We start from the raw sequence: 23,464 nt of genomic DNA on the forward strand, positions 1-23,464 counted from the left end.
ACGATTTTAAAAGGTTGAAGGTATGGCATTGGCTCATCTACCACCACTGTATTTAAAACTGAAAGTTTGCTGATCCTACCTATTTATTATGGCTCCCCCTATTGCTAGTATGGACAACATGGGGCCACTTTTAATTTATTTTCCGGGGCAACTTTAATTTACCAGTCCACCTCTGGCTTAGGGCCAGCAAATAGACAGGGACCAAGGTTGTGGGAATCTCAGAGCTCACACTTCTTCTCTATCTTGATTTTCCCTCTATTTGTTTGCTGAATAGACCATTTCCCAATATTTATTTATTTTACTTGGTCACTCATGTGTTGAAATGTTACCGCTGCAGCAGTAATTGGAAAAATCCTTTGCAGCAAGAGGAAAAGTGGATCTCCAATGAAACGTGAAAAAAATGCTTCTCTCACCACATGTAATAGTTTGGTGACATCAAGTAAACCGATTCTATTTTTCTGAGGTACAAAGGCACAGACACCTCTGATGAATACTTATGGAACTAATAAGAAATGTCTAGAGGAGGCTGAACCATGCTGGCTTTCTACTTTATACAGATGTCCTAGCAACAACATACCAGTAATACTTAGTTTATTCTGTGGGTCTGTAATTCTTTTACTCCATGACTATAATGTAGTGCTGGTTTCTTTATATAACCGGGACTACAGAAGAATCTAGAGTATCACAGACTCCAGGTTAAACAACTATCACAATTGTTTTTATGAAATGAACATTTCTATGCAAAATAGACACATTTACCTTGCCTTCTGGTTCCATTATGGATTTAAATAAAATAGAACTTTCATCGCTTATAACTGGATTCCCCGGTTTTGCTGTTCTATCAAGATTGACCTTGATCACCGACTTCTTTATGTAATCTTTAAGTTCTCCCTGGACAATGGTAAAAGAACCATAAAGAAATGTAGAGGCATAAGGTAACATATCGACATTGTTCTAGGTTGGAAGTCTGTTGGGCTAGCAAATGGAAGCCTAGTGCAATAATTTGCACCAAAAACAAAAATCTGGCGTTTTTGTAAAACAACATATCAAGAAGATCTTAATACTCATATTCATTTGATAACTGAATATATATATACTGTACTTACAGTGGATCGTAGCAAGACTGTATCAGCATCTGCTAAATTACATGGAACACAGTGACACCAAACATCCAGCTCTGGTTTCCAATAACAGAACAACTTAAGGAGTCCTAAAGAAAATATGTAACCCAGGAAACATAAAACTTTCCTCCATCTCTCTGATTTGTATCCAAATATCTCCTGAAAATAAAAATAATAAAAGAATTAAATGGCCTGATATAAAACCAGATTTGCTTAAACTTTATCTTGAACCTCAACCGTACCCCTCATGGCAACCCTTAAATACATTAAAAAATGTTTCCTAAGTATTTTCCTGTCTATGATGTTTATAGTTCATGCACAATAATTTCATCCACGTTGAAATGTGATCTAGTTTGGGTTAAACCCAGGAAAAGTCCAGGGTCAAACTATTCCGGAAGCCTTCTCATCATTAATTTCCACAGCTAGTGGAGAAAACTTGAATTTTTCTCCTCTACGACAGGCAGTGGCATCTAATAACTCCCATATTTGGGAAGTGTTGTTCTTTACCCATTATGATGAATCCAATATATACATCCTACAGGCTCCCTCCCTTTAATCCCCCTTCTCCCTTACTACTTTTAATGGCCTCAAAATTTTCACACAATGGACTAGTGACTTTCCCGAGCATACTACTGACCTTCACCTTTTTCCTACATCCCCGTCTTTAAAATTAAGCTTTCAGCTTAATGACCAGACTCTACTTTAAGAATCCGACAAGTGTTAAAATATTTGGTTATAACCTCGGAACACTTTCACATATCCAGGTGATTTTGAGGCGGTTTTCTTGTGACACATTGTACTTCATGTTAGTTGCCAAATTTAATTGATAAGCCAGACTAAACCCAGGGTCGGGCATGGATGACCGGCAAACACACATCGATGTGGTTTTTAAAGCTGTTTTCATTTGTTGTAAATGTGAGTATTTGACCTTTAGACAGAATCACTAAATACATACTGGCTAAACTATGTGTATACATTATCTCCTGTAGTGGCACCACAATCGGAGGAGTTATATGTGTACAGGAGAAGGAGGAGAAGACACATGGTGATCCTGTTGTCTGAATAGGAGTCTATTCTTAATTAGAATGTCTATGTTTCCCTTGGAAATTGGATGAAGATTGTTTAGCTGCAATTCAGGTTGCTGTGAGAGTTATATTTTTCATTTTTATTTTTGAATAGTTGAACCAATTCAATTCAGTGACTGAAGCCTTTAATGTGGGTATGTGTTAAATGCATTTCTATAAATGATAAAATGCTCTGCAACATTTGTTGCCCAAGTGTACCGATACCCCATATGATATGTTGTAGTAAACTGATGTGTGAGCACACAGCCTGGCATGGAATGGAAGTAGATTTGCAACATCACATTGTACATGCTATACATTTTTTTTTTGTAATGCGAACATATGAGGGCTTATTATTTACAGGGTGAGATATAATGTATAGATAATTCATGTTGGGGGCCTTTAGCTTATTTATGAGATTTTATTAACTATTTCAAGGGGGACACAAACAATATCATCAATTTTTATTTTGGATTTTTAAGCACTTTTTTGCCTGCTCACCATAACATAAAAATAATATTTTATCTTTAGTCTCTGGTTCACTACACTGGTACCTCATTTATACAATTTTAATGAGTGAAACCAATATTGGAGAAAATTGCATTTTCTTTTAGTATCAACAACTTTTCATAACTTCCGTATTTTCCTGTTGACAAACCTGGTTGCTCTTTTCAGTCCTTTCATTTAATGGTGTGTAACTTTGTGATTGCTTTTTTAAACACTTATTACGGGAAGTTTTTTGTGTTTTTTTACGTCTTTCACAGTGTGGGTTCAATATTTAAATTTATTGTACAGATTAATGCAGACACAGTGATAGCAAATATGTAAGTTTTTTGTATTTTAAATACTTTATTTGGTTTTTATTTGTAACTGTGGTGATTAGGAAACTTTTATTTTATTTATTTAATTATTATAAAATGATTTTTGCTTTTTAAAATTTTTTTTTACATTTTTCCAGGCCTAGCCTTGTACAAGCATTCATCTGAATGCTTGCTCAAGCCTTTACACCTCAATACACATGTATTTCAGTGTATAAGGTAAGTAACTGAGCATGCTCAGGATGGCCAGGAGGGGGAACCTGGCGTGAAAAGGAGCCAGCAGCTTCAGGGCACATATCCACAATCTTCTCCTGATGCACCAACGTAGAAAATCAAGCATAACTTTTTCATGTCTGATGACATGTTTTGGTGTAACAGTCAAACATATATATTTATATATTCCAGATGCCTAACTATAGAGAGCACCACATCAAATCATTAGGCTTTCTGAAAAAGCGTGCCTTATTAGGTAGCCAAAAAGCAATGCTTTCCTGGAAAGCATATTGGTATATTTTGCAAAGAGAGTGCCCTTTTTTCTTCAAGTGGCAGGGAAGCTACACATAAGGTAAAGTGGCCAACCCCTTTCATCCATCCCCGACTGCAGCTTCAGATCAGAAACCACAATTCTAGCAAAGTGTCCTGCTAAAATCCATGATTTGATGTCTGCCTTCCAAAAAGTAGAATAAAAAGTAAAGTCGTTACAAAAAGAATCCATTGCACAGCTCAGTCAATGCCAAAAAAAATGTTAATTGTTAACGTGTTTTTATTTTACAAATTTATAAAGTTTGTTATGCACAAAAGATTACATTTTTTGAAAATATACTTAAACATAACAAAATTTGGTATTTTTCTTTTTCAATTCCAAATCATTTAAATTTTTTCCATCTTCCTAGTACATTGCATGGAATATTAAATGGTGCCACTTAAAAGTATATTGCATGTATTCCGAAGTATGATGTAAGAGAAATTCTGAATATTTAAATCAAATTGCAAGCACATAATTAAATATATTTATAAACTACAGTAGCATAGGAATGTCTGTGCAGAATGGTATTAGGCTAAAGGAATTTTAGTCATGTAAAAGGGCAAAAAGAAATTCTGTTTGATGTATAAAGAATAAGTAATTAAATATAAGCTGCTCAACACTATGAAGTTAATTGTGGCCCAAAGTAGCAGCATAATACGGAATACAAGTTTCAACATGCTTAGTTCTATTCCTACCTCAAGACTCCACAATGAACATTGCTTATTTAATGACCAGATTGTTAATGGGGTGTTCCCATTTCAGCCAATAAATGATAAGTTATACAAGTTTTAAATGTACTTTCTGTATCAATTCCTTTTCCAGATCTCTGCTTGCTGTAATTCCGTAGGAAGCGTTACAAGAAAAAACAAAAGTTTCTTTTCAGCTCACCTCTCTGATGTCCCAACAGACCGTTGCACAGAGTATCTGAGTCGGAGTCCGTATTTGGTATCATAAGGAAAGAGGGGTTGTTCAGTACTCAGCCAGATCCATAGGATAATTCAGTGAAGTTAAAATCACAAATTTATTCCATACTTTTAACCCCTTAACGACTTGGCCTTTTTTAGTTTTTTCACTTCCATTTTTCACACCCCACCTTCAAAAATCTATAACTTTTTTATTTTTCCACATAAAGAGCTCTGTTATGGCTTATTTTCTGCGTAACAAATTGCACTTCGTAGTGACGGTATTTAATGTTCCATGGCGCGTACTGGGAAGCGGGAAAAAAATTCCAAATGCAGTGAAAATGGTGAAAAAACACATTTGCGACGTTTTCTTGTGGGCTTGGATTTTACAGCTTTCACTGTGTGCCCCAAATGACAGGTCTACTTTATTCTTTGGGTTGCTACGATCACAAGGAATACCACATTTGTACAGGTTTTATAATGTTTTCATACATTTAAAAAAATTAAAACCTCCTTTACAAAAATTTTTTTTTTGATTTTGTCATCTTCTGGCGCTAATAACTTTTTCATACTTTGGTGTACGAAGCTGTGGGTGGTGTCATTTTTTGCGACTTTTGATGGCGTTTTCATTGCTATCATTGTTAGGACTGTGCTACCTTTTGATCACTTTTTATAAATTTTTTTATATTTTCCAAAATGGCAAAAAAATGTCATTTTTGACTTTGGACGCTATTTTCCGTTACGGGGTTAAACGCAGTGAAAAACCGTTATTATATTTTGATAGATCGGACATTTTCGGACGCGGTGATACCTAATGTGTTTATGATTTTTACTGTTTATTAATATTAATATCAGTTCTAGGGAAAGGGGGGTGATTTGAATTTTTAGGTTTTTTTAATATAATTTTTTTTTTTTTAACTTTTTTTTACTTTTACTTTAACTATTTTTCAGACTCCCTAGGGTACTTTAACCCTAGGTTGTCTGATCGATCCTACCATATACTGCCATACTGCAATATGGCAGTATATGGGGATTTTACTCCTCATTCATTACAATGTGCTGATAGCACATTGTAATGAATAGGTTAAAACGAGACAGCTTCGGGCCTTCGTGAGGCCCGATGCTGTCATGGCAACGGATCACCGCTCCCCGTGACGTCATCGGGGAGCGAAGATCCGCGCCAAGATGGCGGCGCCCATGCGGCGCAATCTTTTTGAAGCCTCCGGCAGCATTGCCGGAGGTGATCGCGGTGAAAGCTCCCGCGATCGGTGCTAGCAATATGCAGCAAAGACTTACCGGCTATGGTGAGGGCTCGGCCCGCGAGCCCTCTCCATGTACCGGGACCCGGCGCGCGCCGTACTAGTACGGCGCGCGTCGGGAAGGGGTTAAAAAACATTTACCATGACAAATAAAGAAAAACTGACTCGTTTTAGATTTAAGCGATCCTTAATCGTAGTGATGCAAAAATAAGCGAGATACTAGCATTATATGGAAAATACACCAATACACCCCAGAAATGCGTCACAATTTTGTTCACAGGTGAATGCATCTGATGAAACACAAGGTGAAGAGGAATTACATCTAAAGGTAAAAATAGGGATACAATTTAATAAATATACATAAGATCTCCACGATAGTTGAGTCCTGCTGGTATCCGTGTGTTTAGTATCAGGATCCAGAAAGCTTCTCTGGCCCGTAGTTTCTTCATCCAATCTCCGCCCCTTTTCGGTCTATCAACTCTTTCTATAGGCATTACTTTGAGAGTTTTAGTGTCTCCAGAGCGTACTTCTTTGAAATGCTTCGAAGCACCGGACCTGTTTGTTGCAAAATTTAAAGAAGAGCTGCGTATATCAGTAAGATGCTCCGATATTCTGATTTTTCATTTTTGGATGGTGCAACCTACGTAAGTGACTTGACAGTCTGTACATCTGATAAAGTATACAATGTGATCAGACTCACAATTCAAAAGTTTTTTTTATATTGTAAATATGATTGTTGGCATCCATGAAATTAGATGTGACTTCTATAAACTTGCGTAGATTGCATCTTGAGCCACCACATTTGTGACTACCTGTTTGTATGTAACCAAGTTGTTTTTTTGTCCAGTGCAGAAAAGTCATTTATTGAGACAGTAGAGTCTATTGAGTGGGCGTTTCTTGAAATGAATATGCAACCATTCTGTAGTATAATAGCCAAACACTGTTTGGTTAGTTGGTAATTGTCTCAATTTTTGTTGGTTGCATTTTTTATATAAAGTGTCTTTTCTAGTTCTTTTAGTTTAGTTTTTCCATTGTTCTTGTTACTTGATATTTGTTGTACCCTCTTTCTTTGAGGCGTGTACACATTACTTTGGACGTGTCCATGTACATATTGTCTGTAGAACAAATTCTTTTTGCTCTCATGAATTCCCCTTGGGGCAAGTTTTGTGTTACATGTGGGGGATGATGTGATATAGAGTGAAGTAAAGTGTTTCCTGCCGTAGGTTTCCTATAAAGGTTGGTTTCTATTTTGGCTGTGTGAATTAATTTTCTTGTTAATAAAATGTCCAAAAACAGGATTTCTGTAGTGGAAAAATTATAGGTGAATTTAAGATTAAACTCATTGTTATTTAAGTACTGTACAAAATCTGGCATGTATTTATCTGGACCTGTCCATATAAGTAGGCAGTCGTCGATATAATGGCTATAACTTTCAATATAGATGGAAAATGGGTTATTCTCAGTGAAGAAGTGAGTTCTTCATACCAGGACATGTAAATGTTTGCCAAAGACGGAGAGAATTTTGAGCCCATAGGGCAACCTTGTTATTGTAAAAAGTAGTCATTGGCAAACATGAAAACATTATTAGAAAGGAGAAATCACAATATGTCAAGGATATATTGAATCAGTGTGTTTGAAAAATTGCTGTACTTGTTTAAAGGGCTACAACATCACATGTAACCCAAATGTGATTCTCTGACCAAGTGGCATTTTCTAACAATTTGAGCACCTCAAAGCTGTCTTTTATATACCCTGGTGCCCTCTGGGCAAAAGGCTGAAGCATTGTATCCAACCATTGTAACATTCTTTCCAACAGGGAGTTAACTCCCGAAATAATGGGTCTTAAAGCAGGAGGGAAAGCTGTTTTGTGTGTTTTTGGGAGGGCATAAAGTTAAGGATCTTGTGGGTATTTGGGTAATAGAAATTCGCCAGAAAAAAGATTTAATGTGATACCTTCCTTTATTAAATTGGATAGTTTTTCCTGTATCATTTTTCCTGGGTGGTATGTACATTTTTTGTAAGTAGTTGTATACTGTAACATAGTATTAATTTCTCTTTTGTAAAGTGCTTTATCCAAGATGACAATTGATCCTCCCTTGTCTGAATTTCTTATTATAATAGAAGGATTCTGTTGTAAATTATGGTTAGCTCTAGATTCTTCTTTTGTAAGATTGTATTTTTTCTTTCTAATTTTAGTTTCTGTTTGCAGTTTTGTTAATTCCTCCTCTACTACATTTTTGGAAATGGTCCATTACTGGTACTCTGGTTTGAATCGGGTACAAGTAGGGATTCTTCGTTTTGATTAATTCTGAAGTATTCGTAATGCATGTTTGATTTGTTTCTGTCATTAGATCCACTAGGTGAAGTTCATATTGTTCTTGAACTCTCTTTGGCCCCGGTTATTTAAGAAGGAGGTCGGACATGTGTTTGGATAGAAATTCTCATCCGTAGCATCCGATTCATTTATATAAAAAAATGTTTTTTGACCGTGAGTAGTCTCTTGAATTTATTCACATCACATATAGTGTCGTACAAGTCCATGTCCTGTAAAGGGATGAAATTGAGACCCTTTGATAATATAGAAATTTCTGCTTTTGTCAAATAGCACGCTGAGAGGTTGATTACACTGGGGTCCAAGTTTGGATCTGTTACTTCTTGCGGCGATTCGATTAAGAATCTTGTGGTGGTAGTGTTTTCTTCCTGCCCTGCATTTTTTGCATTAGTACTCGTCTCTCTGTTTTTTGTAGATCCATTTATTTGATGTCTGGGGTTGTATGCAGTCCTTGTTGTTTCTTCTTCTGATTGGTCAGTACCGTGGTCTGATGTTTCATATTCAATGGGGGGAAAAAAAATCCCTTTTGGTATATTGAAAGATATACCAGACAATATTAAGATGTAATTAACATCGTCAAAAATACCTACCTCTGCTATATCAGGACAAGGATCTGGCTATTATTGGTGTATTTTCCATATAATGCTAGTAGCTCACATGTTTTTGCATCACTACGATTAAGGATCACTTAGATCTGAAACGTGTCAGTTTTTCTTTTCTTTGTCATGGCAAATGTTTTTTAAAAGTATGGAATAAATTTGTGATTTTAACTTCACTGAATTATTGTATGGATTTGGCTGAGTGCTGGATAACCCCTCTTTCCTTCTGTAGGAAGGGTCTATGTTTACTACAGGTGGACAGAAAGCTGTGCAGGACACAGGGGTGCACGGCTCATTATATCACAGAGAGTAATCAGAGCTGTATGATAGTAATGACTCATGTACTTATATGACCAGGTGGCAGATTCACTTCCACTGGAAATAAACATATTAGTTTTCTATAGGACAGCAAGCAGAGATCTAGAAAACTGTGAAGAATTGATAAAGAAGAGAAATTGGAAACGTGTATAACCTTTATTTTACAGACTTTTTTTTGCTAAAAATTGGAACATTCCTACATTTAAACTACCACTACATTTAAGACCATTCACATTATGGTCATCTGTCCATCCAGTGTATCTAAAGTTACATTGTCTACTGTCAATCCCAGTCAGCAGCTCGTGATACAATGTTTCTTCCCCACAGTAAGATGTTTGAGTATTATAGGTCTAAGTAACTAGTTGCCTGCAAATGTATCTATTCTATGTTATGTCCTTTGTATTTTTCTGGATGATAGCTTGGATTCTGCTGCTCACCTTCGCCTGTCCTCTGCCTGCTTTACACCAGCATCCACTGACTCTCCTCAGTCAGCTGTCACCAGTATCGGGACTACAACAAGATGTAGCTGCACCCTGGACCTATTGCAGCAAAGTACAGTACCATCCCTGTATGGACGTAGACGCAAGGATGGGAGATTCCCAGTCCTGTTGTTCTCCTGACCCCTTACTCTCTCCTTACATTTCTTTTCCAAGCTGCTGACTCATGCTGCATGATGTATACTGTGGATGATGTGCACTATTATAGATATGTTATGGTGTACATCCTCCACTCTTTAATGTGTCAAGTAGGATGCCATTGCCCCATGACACTGTGGGCTCCATAGCAGCTGCAATAGCTGTGTGAGCGTAATGGTCAGAACTAGAGATGAGCGAGCACTAAAATGCTCGGGTGCTCATTATTCGAGACGAACTTTTCCCGATGGTCGAGTGCTCGTCTCAAATAACGAGCCCCCTTGAAGTCAATGGGAGACTCGAGCATTTTTCAAGGGGACCAAGGCTCTGCACAGGGAAGCTTGGCCAAACACCTGGGAACCTCAGAAAAGGATGGAAACACCATGGAAATGGACAGGAAACAGCAGGGGCAGCATGCATGGATGCCTCTGAGGCTGCTTAATCGTACCATTATGCCAAAATGATGGGCAACAGCATGGCCATGACAGAGTGACCGAATGAGGCTAGATAGCATCTAAAACATGCAATAATTGACCCTGACACTATAGGGGACGGCATGCAGAGGCAGCGGCAGCAGCGGCAGGCTAGAGAGTGTCATGGCGACATACCCTAAATGGAATCAGGCTTCAAACCAATGGGTGGCAGAGAGGAACCAAAGGAGGTGAGCAAGAAGCGCTGAAATGATTTCCTATGTCAACAAAAGGTGGACGGTATATTTAGTTGATAACACAGCATGGTGGCGACATAGTGACCAAGTTCCATAACGTATCTGGTCAAACACCCGAAAAATGAGCCTGACACAGCTCTTTTGATAAGGGGATGACATGTGGAGGCAGCCAGGAGACGACTTCCATGATTTAGAGCGACAGTATGGGGCATCCATATTGCGCTGCTATGATTGCAACTTCAGGTCTCCAGCATGGCGGCGACAGATGGGCCGAGTTCCACTATGTATCTGGTGAAACACCTGAAAATTCTGCCTGACACAGCTCGTTTGATAAGGGGATGATGTGCTGCATATCCTCTTGTGCTCCAGCGTCTGGGGTATAGAGAGTTGAAAGTTGCGCATGGAGACATTGGTGGACGCTGTGGAGGATCGTGGAGGCAAAATGGACAGGAAACAGCAGGGGCAGCATGCATGGATGCCTCTGAGGCTGCCTAATCTTGGGATGGAGCTGGCGGTCCGCTGCCAGGCGAGCTTTTGCCTGTCCAAGCCCCTGTCTCTCGGCTCCTCCCCACCCAAAATGGGCCTGGGGGCCAGAAGCGTTTACTTTGAAAAAATTATAATTTTCAAAGAAGGCCCGGTCGTTTGAATATTTCACCTAGGAATAATGGAATAGCATAGTGGTTCTATTTTTAATTGTTTTTTCGGAAATGGTTCCATAATTAAGAGCGACAGTATGGGGCATTCATATTGCGCTGCTATGATTGCAACTTCAGGTCTCCAACATGGCGGCGACAGATGGGCCGAGTTCCACTATGTATCTGGTGAAACACCTGAAAATTCTGCCTGACACAGCTCGTTTGATAAGGGGATGATGTGCTGCATATCCTCTCGTGCTCCAGCGTCTGGGGTATAGAGAGTTGAAAGTTGCGCATGGAGAAATTGGTGGACGCTGTGGAGGCAAAATGGACAGGAAACAGCAGGGGCAGTATGCATGGATGCCTCTGAGGCTGCCTCATCTTGGGATGGAGCTGGCGGTCCGCTGCCAGGCGAGCTTTCGCCTGTCAACGCCCCTGTCTCTCGGCTCCTCCCCACCCAAAATGGGCCTGGGGGCCAGAAGCGTTTACTTTGAAAAAATTATAATTTTCAAAGCAGACGGGGTCGTTTGAATATTTCAACTAGGAATAATGGAATAGGATAGCGGTTCTATTTTTAAATGTTTTGTCGGAAATGGTTCCATGATTAAGAGCGACAGTATGGGGCATCCATATTGCGCTGCTATGATTGCAACTTCAGGTCTCCAGCATGGCGGTGACAGATGGGCCGAGTTCCATTATGTATCTGGTGAAACACCCAAAAATTCTGCCTGACACAGCTCGTTTGATAAGGGGACGATGTATGGAGGCAGTAAAGTAGTAGTTGATTAAAGGTGCTGCAGTTAAAACTATGTTCGTTGGATCTTGGGATGGAGCTGGCGCTCCGCTGCCAGGCGAGCTTTCGCCTATCCAAGCCCCTGTCTCTAGGCTACTCCCCAAACAGCACTTCTAAGAACCTTTTGTATAAGATCAAGTGTAGTAGCGTTCTTATAAGTTTAGGTTATGGCGGGTGAGGGGAATGTAAACAGCTGCGCAAGAAGCGCTGAAATAATATCAGTAAATGATAAAAGTTTGCCAGTATATTTTGTGGATTACACAGCAGGGTGGCGACAAAGTTAACAAGTTTGATGTGGAAGCCATGAAAACAACCCAAAATTCTGCCTGACACAGCTCGTTTGATAAGGGGACCATGTATGGAGGCAGTGAACTAGTAGTAGATTAAAGGTGCTGCAGTTAAAACTATGTTAGTTGGATCTTGGGATGGAGCTGGCGCTCCGCTGCCAGGCGAGCTTTCACCAATCCAAGCCCCTGTCTCTAGGCTACTCCCCAAACAGCACTTCTAAGAACCTTTTGTATAAGATCAAGTGTAGTAGCGTTCTTATAAGTTTAGGTTATGGCGGGTGAGGGGAATGTAAACAGATGTGCAAGAAGCGCTGAAATAATATCGGTAAATGATAAAAGTTTGCCAGTATATTTTGAGGATTACACAGCAGGGTGGCGACAAAGTTAACAAGTTTGATGTGGAAGCCATGAAAACAACCCAAAATTCTGCCTGACACAGCTCGTTTGATAAGGGGACGATGTATGGAGGCAGTGAACTAGTAGTAGATTAAAGGTGCTGCAGTTAAAACTATGTTAGTTGGATCTTGGGATGGAGCTGGTGCTCCGCTGCCAGGCGAGCTTTCACCAATCCAAGCCCCTGTCTCTAGGCTACTCCCCAAACAGCACTTCTAAGAACCTTTTGTATAAGATCAAGTGTAGTAGTGTTCTTATAAGTTTGGGTTATGGTGGGTGAGGGGAATGTAAACAGATGCGCAAGAAGCGCTGAAATAATATTGGTAAATGATAAAAGTTTGCCAGTATATTTTGTGGATTACACAGCAGGGTGGCGACAAAGTTAACAAGTTTGATGTGGAAGCCATGAAAACAACCCAAAATTCTGCCTGACACAGCTCGTTTGATAAGGGGACGATGTATGGAGGCAGCGAACTAGTAGTAGATTAAAGGTGCTGCAGTTAAAACTATGTTAGTTGGATCTTGGGATGGAGCTGGTGCTCCGCTGCCAGGCGAGCTTTCACCAATCCAAGCCCCTGTCTCTAGGCTACTCCCCAAACAGCACTTCTAAGAACCTTTTGTATAAGATCAAGTGTAGTAGTGTTCTTATAAGTTTGGGTTATGGTGGGTGAGGGGAATGTAAACAGATGCGCAAGAAGCGCTGAAATAATATTGGTAAATGATAAAAGTTTGCCAGTATATTTTGTGGATTACACAGCAGGGTGGCGACAAAGTTAACAAGTTTGATGTGGAAGCCATGAAAACAACCCAAAATTCTGCCTGACACAGCTCGTTTGATAAGGGGACGATGTATGGAGGCAGTGAACTAGTAGTAGATTAAAGGTGCTGCAGTTAAAACTATGTTAGTTGGATCTTGGGATGGAGCTGGTGCTCGGCTGCCAGGCGAGCTTTCACCAATCCAAGCCCCTGTCTCTAGGCTACTCCCCAAACAGCACTTCTAAGAACCTTTTGTATAAGATCAAGTGTAGTAGTGTTCTTATAAGTTTGGGTTATGGTGGGTGAGGGGAATGTAAACAGATGCGCAAGAAGCGCTGAAATAATATTGGTAAATGATAAAAGTTTGCCAGTATATTTTGTGGATTACACAGCAGGGTGGCGACAAAGTTAACAAGTTTGATGTGGAAGCCATGAAAACAACCCAAAATTCTGCCTGACACAGCTCGTTTGATAAGGGGACGATGTATGGAGGCAGTGAACTAGTAGTAGATTAAAGGTGCTGCAGTTAAAACTATGTTAGTTGGATCTTGGGATGGAGCTGGCGCTCCGCTGCCAGGCGAGCTTTCACCAATCCAAGCCCCTGTCTCTAGGCTACTCCCCAAACAGCACTTCTAAGAACCTTTTGTAAAAGATCAAGTGTAGTAGCGTTCTTATAAGTTTAGGTTATGGCGGGTGAGGGGAATGTAAACACATGCGCAAGAAGCGCTGAAATAATATCAGTAAATGATAAAAGTTTGCCAGTATATTTTGTGGATTACACAGCAGGGTGGCAACAAAGTTAACAAGTTTGATGTGGAAGCCATGAAAACATCCCAAAATTCTGCCTGACACAGCTCGTTTGATAAGGGGACGATGTATGGAGGCAGTGAACTAGTAGTAGATTAAAGGTGCTGCAGTTAAAACTATGTTAGTTGGATCTTGGGATGGAGCTGGTGCTCCGCTGCCAGGCGAGCTTTCACCAATCCAAGCCCCTGTCTCTAGGCTACTCCCCAAACAGCACTTCTAAGAACCTTTTGTATAAGATCAAGTGTAGTAGTGTTCTTATAAGTTTGGGTTATGGTGGGTGAGGGGAATGTAAACAGATGCGCAAGAAGCGCTGAAATAATATTGGTAAATGATAAAAGTTTGCCAGTATATTTTGTGGATTACACAGCAGGGTGGCGACAAAGTTAACAAGTTTGATGTGGAAGCCATGAAAACAACCCAAAATTTTGCCTGACACAGTTCGTTTGATAAGGGGACGATGTATGGAGGCAGTGAACTAGTAGTAGATTAAAGGTGCTGCAGTTAAAACTATGTTAGTTGGATCTTGGGATGGAGCTGGCGATCCGCTGCCAGGCGAGCTTTCGCCTATCCAAGCCCCTGTCTCTCGGCTCCTCCCCAAACAGCACTTCTAAGAACCTTTTGTATAAGATCAAGTGTAGTAGTGTTCTCATAAGTTTGGGTTATGGCGGGTGAGGGGAATGTAAACAGATGCGCAAGAAGCGCTGAAATAATATCGGTAAATGATAACAGTTTGCCAGTATATTTTGTGGATAACACAGCAGGGTGGAGACAAAGTTAACAAGTTTGATGTGGAAGCCATGCAAACAACCCAAAATTCTGCATGACACAGCTCGTTTGCTAAGGGGATGATGTATGGAGGCAGCTATATGGACGACTTTTGGAGGCAGCTATGGTGATGACGTGTGGAGGTAGCAATGGAGACAACGTGTGGAGGCAGCTTAAAAGACTACGTGTGGAGGCTGCTATGGAGACAATTTAATTTGGATAGTGCCTGTATGTGGCAGTCCAAAAAAGTTTTCAAACCAGAGGAGCAGGTAGGTGGTCCTCCAGAAAAATTACATAGATTGAGTGCCTGTATGTGGCACTCCCAAAAATTGTTTAAAACAGAGGACCGGGTAGGTGGCCCTCCAGAAAAATTAAATACATAGAGTACTATAGCTAGAGCCAGTTGGCCCTGGCAAAAAATAGCCAGTTTCCTCTGCTTTAGTGTACAAAGAGGAGGAGAAGGAGGAAAATGAGGAGGAGTGCATAAATTATTCAGGTTGAGCTTCCTTCACCTGGTGGAGAATGGAAATCCTGAGAAATCCAGGCTTTATTCATCTTGATAAGCGTCAGCCTGTCAGCGCTGTCAGTCGACAGGCGTGTACGCTTATCGGTGATGATGCCACCAGCTGCACTGAAAACCCGCTCAGACAACACGCTAGCGGCAGGGCAGGCTAGAACCTCCAAGGCGTACAGCGTCAGTTCGTGCCACATGTCCAGCTTTGAAACCCAGTAGTTGTAGGGAGCTGTGTGATCATTTAGGACGATGGTATGGTCAGCTACGTACTCCCTCACCATCTTTCTGTAAAGATCAGCCCTACTCTGCCGAGACTGGGGACAGGTGACAGTGTCTTGCTGGGGTGACATAAAACTGGCAAAGGCCTTGTAAAGCGTACCCCTGCCAGTGCTGGACAAGCTGCCTGCTCGCCTACTCTTCCTCGCTACTTGTCGCGCAGAAGTACACCCTCTGCCGCAAGCGCTGTCAGAAGGGAAATACTGTTTCAGCTTGTGCACCAGGGCCTGCTGGTATTCATGCATTCTCACACTCCTTTCCTCTCCAGGGATGAGAGTGGAAAGATTTTGCTTGTACCGTGGGTCCAGGGGAGTGAATACCCAGTAATTGGTGCTGGAATAAATTCTTTGAACGCGAGGGTCACTGAATAGGCAGCCTAGCATGAAATCTGCCATATGCGCCAGAGTACCAACGCGCAATAATTCACTCCCCTCACTGGCCTGACTCTCCATTTCCTCCTCCTCCAACTCCTCTTCTTCTGCCCATACACGCTGAACAGTGAAGGACTGAACAATGCTCCCCTCTTCTGTCTCGCCAACATTCTCCTCCTCTTCCTCCTCATCCTCCTCCACCTCCTCCGATATGCGCTGAGAAACAGACCTGAGGGTGCTTTGGCTATCAACAAGGGAATCTTCTTCCCCCGTCTCTTGTGACAGAACCTCCAGACTTTTGAAAATCTAGCCCTCGCCACGGGAGCTTGACTACGTGAAACATTTGGCGCTGATGCACCAGCTCTGGCCCTTCCTCTCCGTCTGGCCCCACCACTGCCTCTTCCAACCTGTTCTGGAATAGGACTCTCCTCCGTCTCAGAAGCACTGTGTTCACCCGGCCTATCAACCCTGCTTGGGTCTGTCACCTCATCATCCTCCGATCCCTCAGTCTGCTCCCCCCTCGCACTTCCTGCCCTGACAACTACTTCACCACTGTATGACAACCGTGTCTCCTCATCGTCCGACACCTCTTTACACACTTCTTCCACTACGTCAACAATGTCATCATCACCCACAGACTGCGACCGGTGGAAAACCTGGGCATCGGAAAATAGCTCAGCAGCAGCCGGACAAGTGGTTTGCGACTCTGGGAAGGGTCCAGAAAACAGTTCCTCAGAGTATGCCGGTTCAAATGCCAAATTTTCCTGGGAGGGGGCAGACTGGGGGGAAGGAGGCTGAGGTGGAGGAGCTGGAGGAGTGCTGATTTCGGTGACATGGGTGGACTGCGTGGAAGACTGACTGGTGGACAAATGGCTAAAAGCATTGTCCGCAATCCACAACATCACCTCTTCGCACTGTTCTGGCCTCAACAGTGCTCTACCATGAGTTCCAGTAACTTGAGACATGATGAACCTAGGGAGTGTAGTTCTGTGGCATTCCCCTGCTCCCTCATCAGCAGATGGTGTCTCACCCCGCCCAGGACCACGGCCTCTGACCCCTGCAGTAGTTGGACGCCCACGTCCATGCCCTCGTCCTCTACCCCTAGCCCTCAGGTTAAACATTTTCAAAATTAAAGTGTAAACTGTAAATTTTTTTTTTGTTTTGTTTTTGTGTGTTTTTTTTTTTTTTTAAACAAAACAATGCTATCCTATTGCTATGGCTAGTTTCTAACCTACACTGACAGCACACAACTGGATTTTGTGCTGTGCCTGATGACTTTGAGTTATAAAAGTAAATAAACGTAAAAAAAAAAAAATCAGCAGACTGTGCCTAATTCAAATCAAACCCCTAATAAATTGTCCCACTTCGGTGTTTGAGGTGGATATATGTGTCACTAAGAGCTAAACACAACGGTCGCAAGTCTCCCTGCAAATTCCTCACAATATGGTACTAGCTGCACTACTAGTGCCAGCAAGCCCAGCCACAAGCAAATAAAAAAAAAATATATAACGTTATTGTAGCCCTAAGAAGGGTTGTTGGGTTCTTGTAGAATCACTCCTGCCTAACACTATTCTAATAGAACATCCTAACGCTTTCCCTGACCAGCAGCAGCTCTCTCCCTAACGGCATCCAGACAGAGAATGATCCGAGCAGCGCAGGCAGGGGCTAGTCTATTCCAGGGTCACCTGATCAGGCCAGCCAACCACTGCTATCGACGTGTAAGGGTACCACGTCATGCTGGGTGGAGTGCAGAGTCTCCTGGCTTGTGATTGGCTCTGTTTCTGGCCGCCAAAAATCACAACGGCGGGAGATGCCATTTTCTCGAGCTGGCGAAATACTCGTCCGAGCAACGAGCAGTTTAGAGTACGCTAATGCTCGAACGATCATCAAGCTCGGACGAGTGTGTTCGCTCATCTCTAGTCAGAACTAATATTTTATATTAGTTCTGACTAGAGATTTTTAATATTGTATATTATATACTCATATATATACATGATTAGGATGCATATGCACGAACACAGCTAAGCTAAGAGGTATGTTATCATCTTACCCCAGTCAGTTGTACAATTATCCTAGCCTCAGAATATATGTAGAAGGTCAAGGACATTCCATTATGTTATTGAGGCACCAGATTTCTCATTTTTAGGTCTAACTTGAGAACTGAACAATTCCAGATGTCCAAACCACAAGATATTGCCAATAAGCTATCAGACGTAATTATGCCACGTATCATTTTATACGTTTTACCACCCATTAAAACTCATAACTCCATTTTGTGTCCATCTTGGAAACTCCCACCATATGGTCTTTTAAGATCTTCCTTAAGATGCAACAAATGATGCCTGTGTCTTTATTGTCGTCTTAATTGTTGTCTTAATTTAATCTACCTGTTGAGCATTACTCTAACAGCTGCTACGGCTCTAGTTATGCCCCTTCACACAAAGTATGTACTCATTTATACACACATACAATATATACACATCATATACACATACAGTATATATACATCACATTTGCACACATGCTGTGTGGCTACAATGATCAGCTGTAAGGTGTCTGTTATAAAGCTTTATTGAGATAACCCTCAGTCCAATCACAGCAAAAAATGTTAAAACTCCAATTGTAACTGGGGCAAAAAAATTGTCTGGATCTACAATTATAAAACATACAGTTTAAAAACTATTAATTAACACATGTGGAATTATATACTTGACAAAAAGTGGAATACAACTGAAAATATATTGATGTTACTGCTTTGTACACTCCTGGCGTTCTCTTGATGAGCATCTAGAGTTAGTCACCAGAAAAGGTTTTCACATTGCAGGTGTGCCCTGTCAGGTTTAATAAGTGGGATTTCTTTCAATCCCAGTAGTTTGAACGAGGTACTATAGACAATTAATTAATTATCATTATTTCAATTATACTCTTTTTCCTCATTATCATTACACATATTTTCCACAAACATACTATCCCTATCATCCTACTTAATTTAATGGATTCTATATCAATTAATTCATAAATTGTCTAGAGAAAACATTAAATTAAGCTATAAGGATGCATCATATTTCCAATTCATCGAAATCACAAATTTAATTCATATTTATGTATCCATTTAGTTATTTAATGAATAACTTTATTTGGTTATGTTTCTGTCACTCATATATATTTACTTTAGTTGAATTCTAATGAAATATATAACTTCCCATTTACTCTACTTCAACCGTCTCTGCCATATCATTTTTGTACAATTATCCCTCAATTGCGTTCCATCTAATACTTCCTCTTTATCGGCAGCTTTGTCCATAAATGACATGTGGAGACATGCTACACTTTGTAATCAGAGTGTCCTCTGCAAAATATCCACAGATCTCTGCATCCCTGGTAAGTCCCCACAGAGCTCTCCTCTGCCTCTTTACATTTCAGGACATCGTCTAAAAGCATATTATAATAACTCTAAATTGTCTTTCACTCCCAACTTGTTTCCTAATCATGTACCTACTGTCATTTATGGTGCCTTATGAAATCTACATATTTATCTCAGAAGCAAATCCCTGCCCTGCTCAATATTTGAAATAATTATCCTTTTGAGTCTTACACACACTAATGTACAGTATTAAGGATTTTCCCTTTCATCTATTCATGTGTCTATTCATCTACCGTATATACCCGAGTATAAGCCGACCCGAGTATAAGCCAAGACCCCTAATTTTACCACCAAAAACTGGGAAAACCTATTGACTTGAGTATAAGCCGAGGGTGGGAAATGCATTGGTCACAGACCCCCCCCCCCCCAGTATATAGCCAGCCAGCCCCCTATAATATACAGCCTGCCCCCTGTAGTATACAGCTTGCCCCCTGCAGTATACAGCCAGCCCAGCTTGCCCCCAGTAGTATATAGCCTGCCCCCAGTAGTATACAGCCAGCCCAGCTTTCCCCCAGTAGTATACAGCTTGCCTCCAGTAGTATACAGCTTGCCCCCAGTAGCATACAGCTTGCCCCCAGTAGTATACAGCTTGCCCCCAGTAATATACAGCTTGCCCCCAGTAGTATACAGCCTGCCCCCAGTAGTATACAGCTTGCCCCCAGTAGTATACAGCTTGCCCCCAGTAGTATACAGCCAGTCCACAGTAGTATACAGCTTGCCCCCAGTAGTATACAGCCAGTCCCCAGTAGTATACAGCCAGTCCCCAGTAGTATACAGCTTGCCCACAGTAGTATACAGCTTGCCCCCAGTAGTATACAGCCAGTCCCCAGTAGTATACAGCTTGCCCCCAGTAGTATACAGCCTGCCCAGAATTAAAAAAAAATAATAAACTTATATACTCACCCATTTTGAATGTTTTCACTCCTCTATGTATAACACTAAAGTTACAAAAAAGGAGATTGGAAAGAAAAGTATAACTTATATGGCACACACCAGGAATCAACACAAGATGTATACTACAAATGCTTCATTGAAAAATACAAATATAAGCAAATCTTAAAACAAGCAAATGACAAAATGAGGCAAGCCTCTAAGGCCACAGCCCATCAACCACCCTACCCACTGGAAATATTGGGGTTTGTATCTCACCTAGGCCAAAAAGCCAAATAAATGGTCATACGTATATATGATAGCAAGGTAAATGTTATGATCAATTGAAATAGAGATCAATGCATGCAAATACTCCTACATTATCCTCTTATAACTATATCAAAGTCCATTCAATGTAACTATAAGAAAGTCTATACTAAACATTAGCACAGGTTGAATAATAGCATGCATAGCATACACATGTTCAATAAATAGAACTATAACATGCATGCAAAGCCAAAGTTAATCCTGTTAAAGAGAGATGTAAATGTGAAAATACATACTAAACAGCAGAAAGGGCTAACATAGCAAACATACATTGGTGGCCCTGGGTGCTGATGTGTCCTTACTCGTATTGCCATAAGTAATGGCTTTCTCATAACATTGTGTCATTTGTTTGTTTTAATCTTTTTAAGTATCGAAGTATTTTTAATTACTGTAGTATTTGTTTCAATTGTTCAATAAAATATTTGTACTCCACATCTTGTGTTTATTTATGGTGTGTGTCTTTTCGGTTATACTTTGTTTATCCCCTTCTATTTGAGTTAACTGTTTTGATATCAGAGAAAAATAAGAGCAGCCTCCCTCCTATTGAATCACAATGGTGGCAAATTTCTACTTTGTATGTAATAGGGGGGCAATATATTCAAAATCTTCTATAACACAAAAGTATTGCAGTAGACAAGAAACAATCAGATTCCATGGGGTTAAAAAAACCTGGGGGGATGGGGAAGGGAAAGGGAATTTATATATGTGTGTGTATTTGGTAGTTTCCAAGAAAAAAATGACACCTTACATAGCTTTTTACAAAGAAGTATTAACCCCTTCCCGCACCCTGACGTGATTCTACGTCATAGGATGCGGGTAGTTCCCGCACCTTGACGTAGAATCACGTCATGGCGATCGCCCGAGCTCAGAAGCTGAGCCCTTGCGATCGCCGCGGGATCCCAGCGGTACGCGGTAGCTGGGATCCCGCTGGGATATCGCGATCCCGACTGTTTAACCCTATAGACGCCGCGGTCATAGTGACCGCGGCATCTATGGTGTATTGGCGCGACGATCGGCACCCTCCGTGCAGGGCACGGAGGTGCCGATCGTTGCCATGGCAACCTAGAGGCACGATCAGGTCCCCTGGGCTGCCTATGGCAGCTGCCTGCTAGGATCGTGCACTGTGCACGATCTAACAGTGCAGCTGTCAGCCCAATCAGAATGCATAGGCTGACTATGTCATATGCTGCAATACATTAGTATTGCAGCATATTACAATGAACAAGTGATCAAATGATCACTTGTTCATGTCCCACCCTGGGACAAAATAAAACAGTAAAAAAAAAGTTTTAAAAAAAGGTGCAACTAAAAAAAAATTATTTAAAAAGAATAAAAGTCCCCTTAAGTCCCGTCCCATGCAGTAATCATATAAAACATAAAAAAATAGAAAATCACCAAAAAAACCACAACATATTGGGTATCACAATGTCCGTAACAACCCGTCAAATAAAATAAAATGGTCACTGAACCCGTACGGTGAACGCCGTAAAAAAAAACACAAAAAAACCTCACAAAAATTATTAAATTTTCACATCTGACCGCATAAAAAGTGCATAAAAAGTGATCAAAAAGTAAAATGTACCCCAACATGATACCAAGAATAAGTACAGCTTGTCCCGCAAAAAATAAGCTCTAAACCAGCGCTGTAAACAAAAAAATATAAATGTTCTGCCCATTGTTACATGGCGATACAAAAACAAGTAAATGTCTCACAAAATGAGTTCTATATTCTGCAAAACAAGTTCACCATAAAAAAGCCATGTAAATGGGGTATCGCCGTAATCGTGATGACCCATAGAATAAAGATAACACATTATTTTTATGGTACGGTGAATGTCCGAGGAAAAAAATGCTAAAAACCATAAACAAGAATTAATGATTTTTTTAACCATCACCAAGAAAGAGTTAATAAAATCTGATTATTGGCTATTGAGCCCCCCTGTAAATGATGTACCTGAAAAGTGGATCTCATCCACAAAAAAATAATCCCCCATATGTCCAAATTACAAAAAAATAAACATTTTATAGCCTGTAAGATGTGACGTTGCAGATCTGCTCTGAATGGCGCCTCCTTCCGTTCTATGCCCGGCCGTGCGCCCATACAGCAGTCACCACCACATATGGGGCATCCTCTGACTCGGGAGACGTTGGGTATCAAACTTTGTGGAGTTTTTTGTAATTTAATACATTGTGACGGTTTAATTTTTGGCCAAAATTAATATATTGTCTAAAAAAAATGACAGCTTGCAAATTACACCTCCATTTTGTTTTAACCACTGTGAAGCATCTAAAGGGGTAACATACTTCTTAAAGTTGTTTTTTTACACATTGAGGGGTGTAGTTTCTAAAATGGCATGATTTATGGGGGTTTACTGCTGTTTAGGTCTCTCAGAGTCAGTTAAAGCTGAGGAGGTGCCTCTAAATAAGGGTTTTGGCGTTTTTCATAAAAATGAGAAAAATTGCTCCCAAAATTCTGAACCTCCTAACAACCTAGAAAAGAGAGAAGATGCATAAAACCCTATGCCGATATAAAGCAGACATTCGGGAAATGTTAGTTATAAAGTTACTTGGGTGCTATGACTATCTGCCTGAAAAGCAGAACATTTTGAACTATGAAAATGAAGAATTTTTAGAAATTTTTGCCAAATTTAAGTTTTTTTCATAACTTAACACAAAAGATATCATCAAAATTTGAATATTACTTTGAAGTACAATGTGTGACGGTAAAACAATCTCAAAATCCCCTGGATATGTTAAAGTGTCAAAAAGTTATAACCTCCTATAATGACACAGGGCAAATTTTAAAAATCAGGCCTGGTCCTAAAGGTCTAAAATGGCATAGACACGAAGGGGTTAAAAGGGTTAACAACTGTCAGCAGGAGATCTTGTCACATCCCATCCATGACCATAGGAGTTCTATCGAATAGGTCAGAACCAAATTCAACAATGTCTGTTATTGCTATTTCACATTTCTATTAGGTCTTCTGTTATTTTGAGACAAAAATCTA

General features: G+C 40.5%; 1 protein-coding gene across 2 annotated transcripts in view; it reads right to left on the reverse strand.

Annotated features, from left to right (window-relative positions):
• Positions 1–23,464, reverse strand: part of LOC140122120 (probable cation-transporting ATPase 13A5) — a 103,057-nt gene that overhangs the window by 76,465 nt on the left and 3,128 nt on the right. For both annotated transcript variants that reach the window (XM_072142608.1, XM_072142609.1), the window contains exons 2-3: positions 1,107–1,280; positions 760–891 (exon numbers count right to left, since the gene is read on the reverse strand). In XM_072142608.1, coding sequence (XP_071998709.1) covers positions 760–891; positions 1,107–1,280 — 306 coding nt within the window. The remainder of the gene's footprint in view (positions 1–759; positions 892–1,106; positions 1,281–23,464) is intronic.

The sequence above is a fragment of the Engystomops pustulosus genome, chromosome 3 (assembly GCF_040894005.1).
Source record: "Engystomops pustulosus chromosome 3, aEngPut4.maternal, whole genome shotgun sequence".
NCBI classification, from domain to species: Eukaryota; Metazoa; Chordata; class Amphibia; order Anura; family Leptodactylidae; genus Engystomops; species Engystomops pustulosus.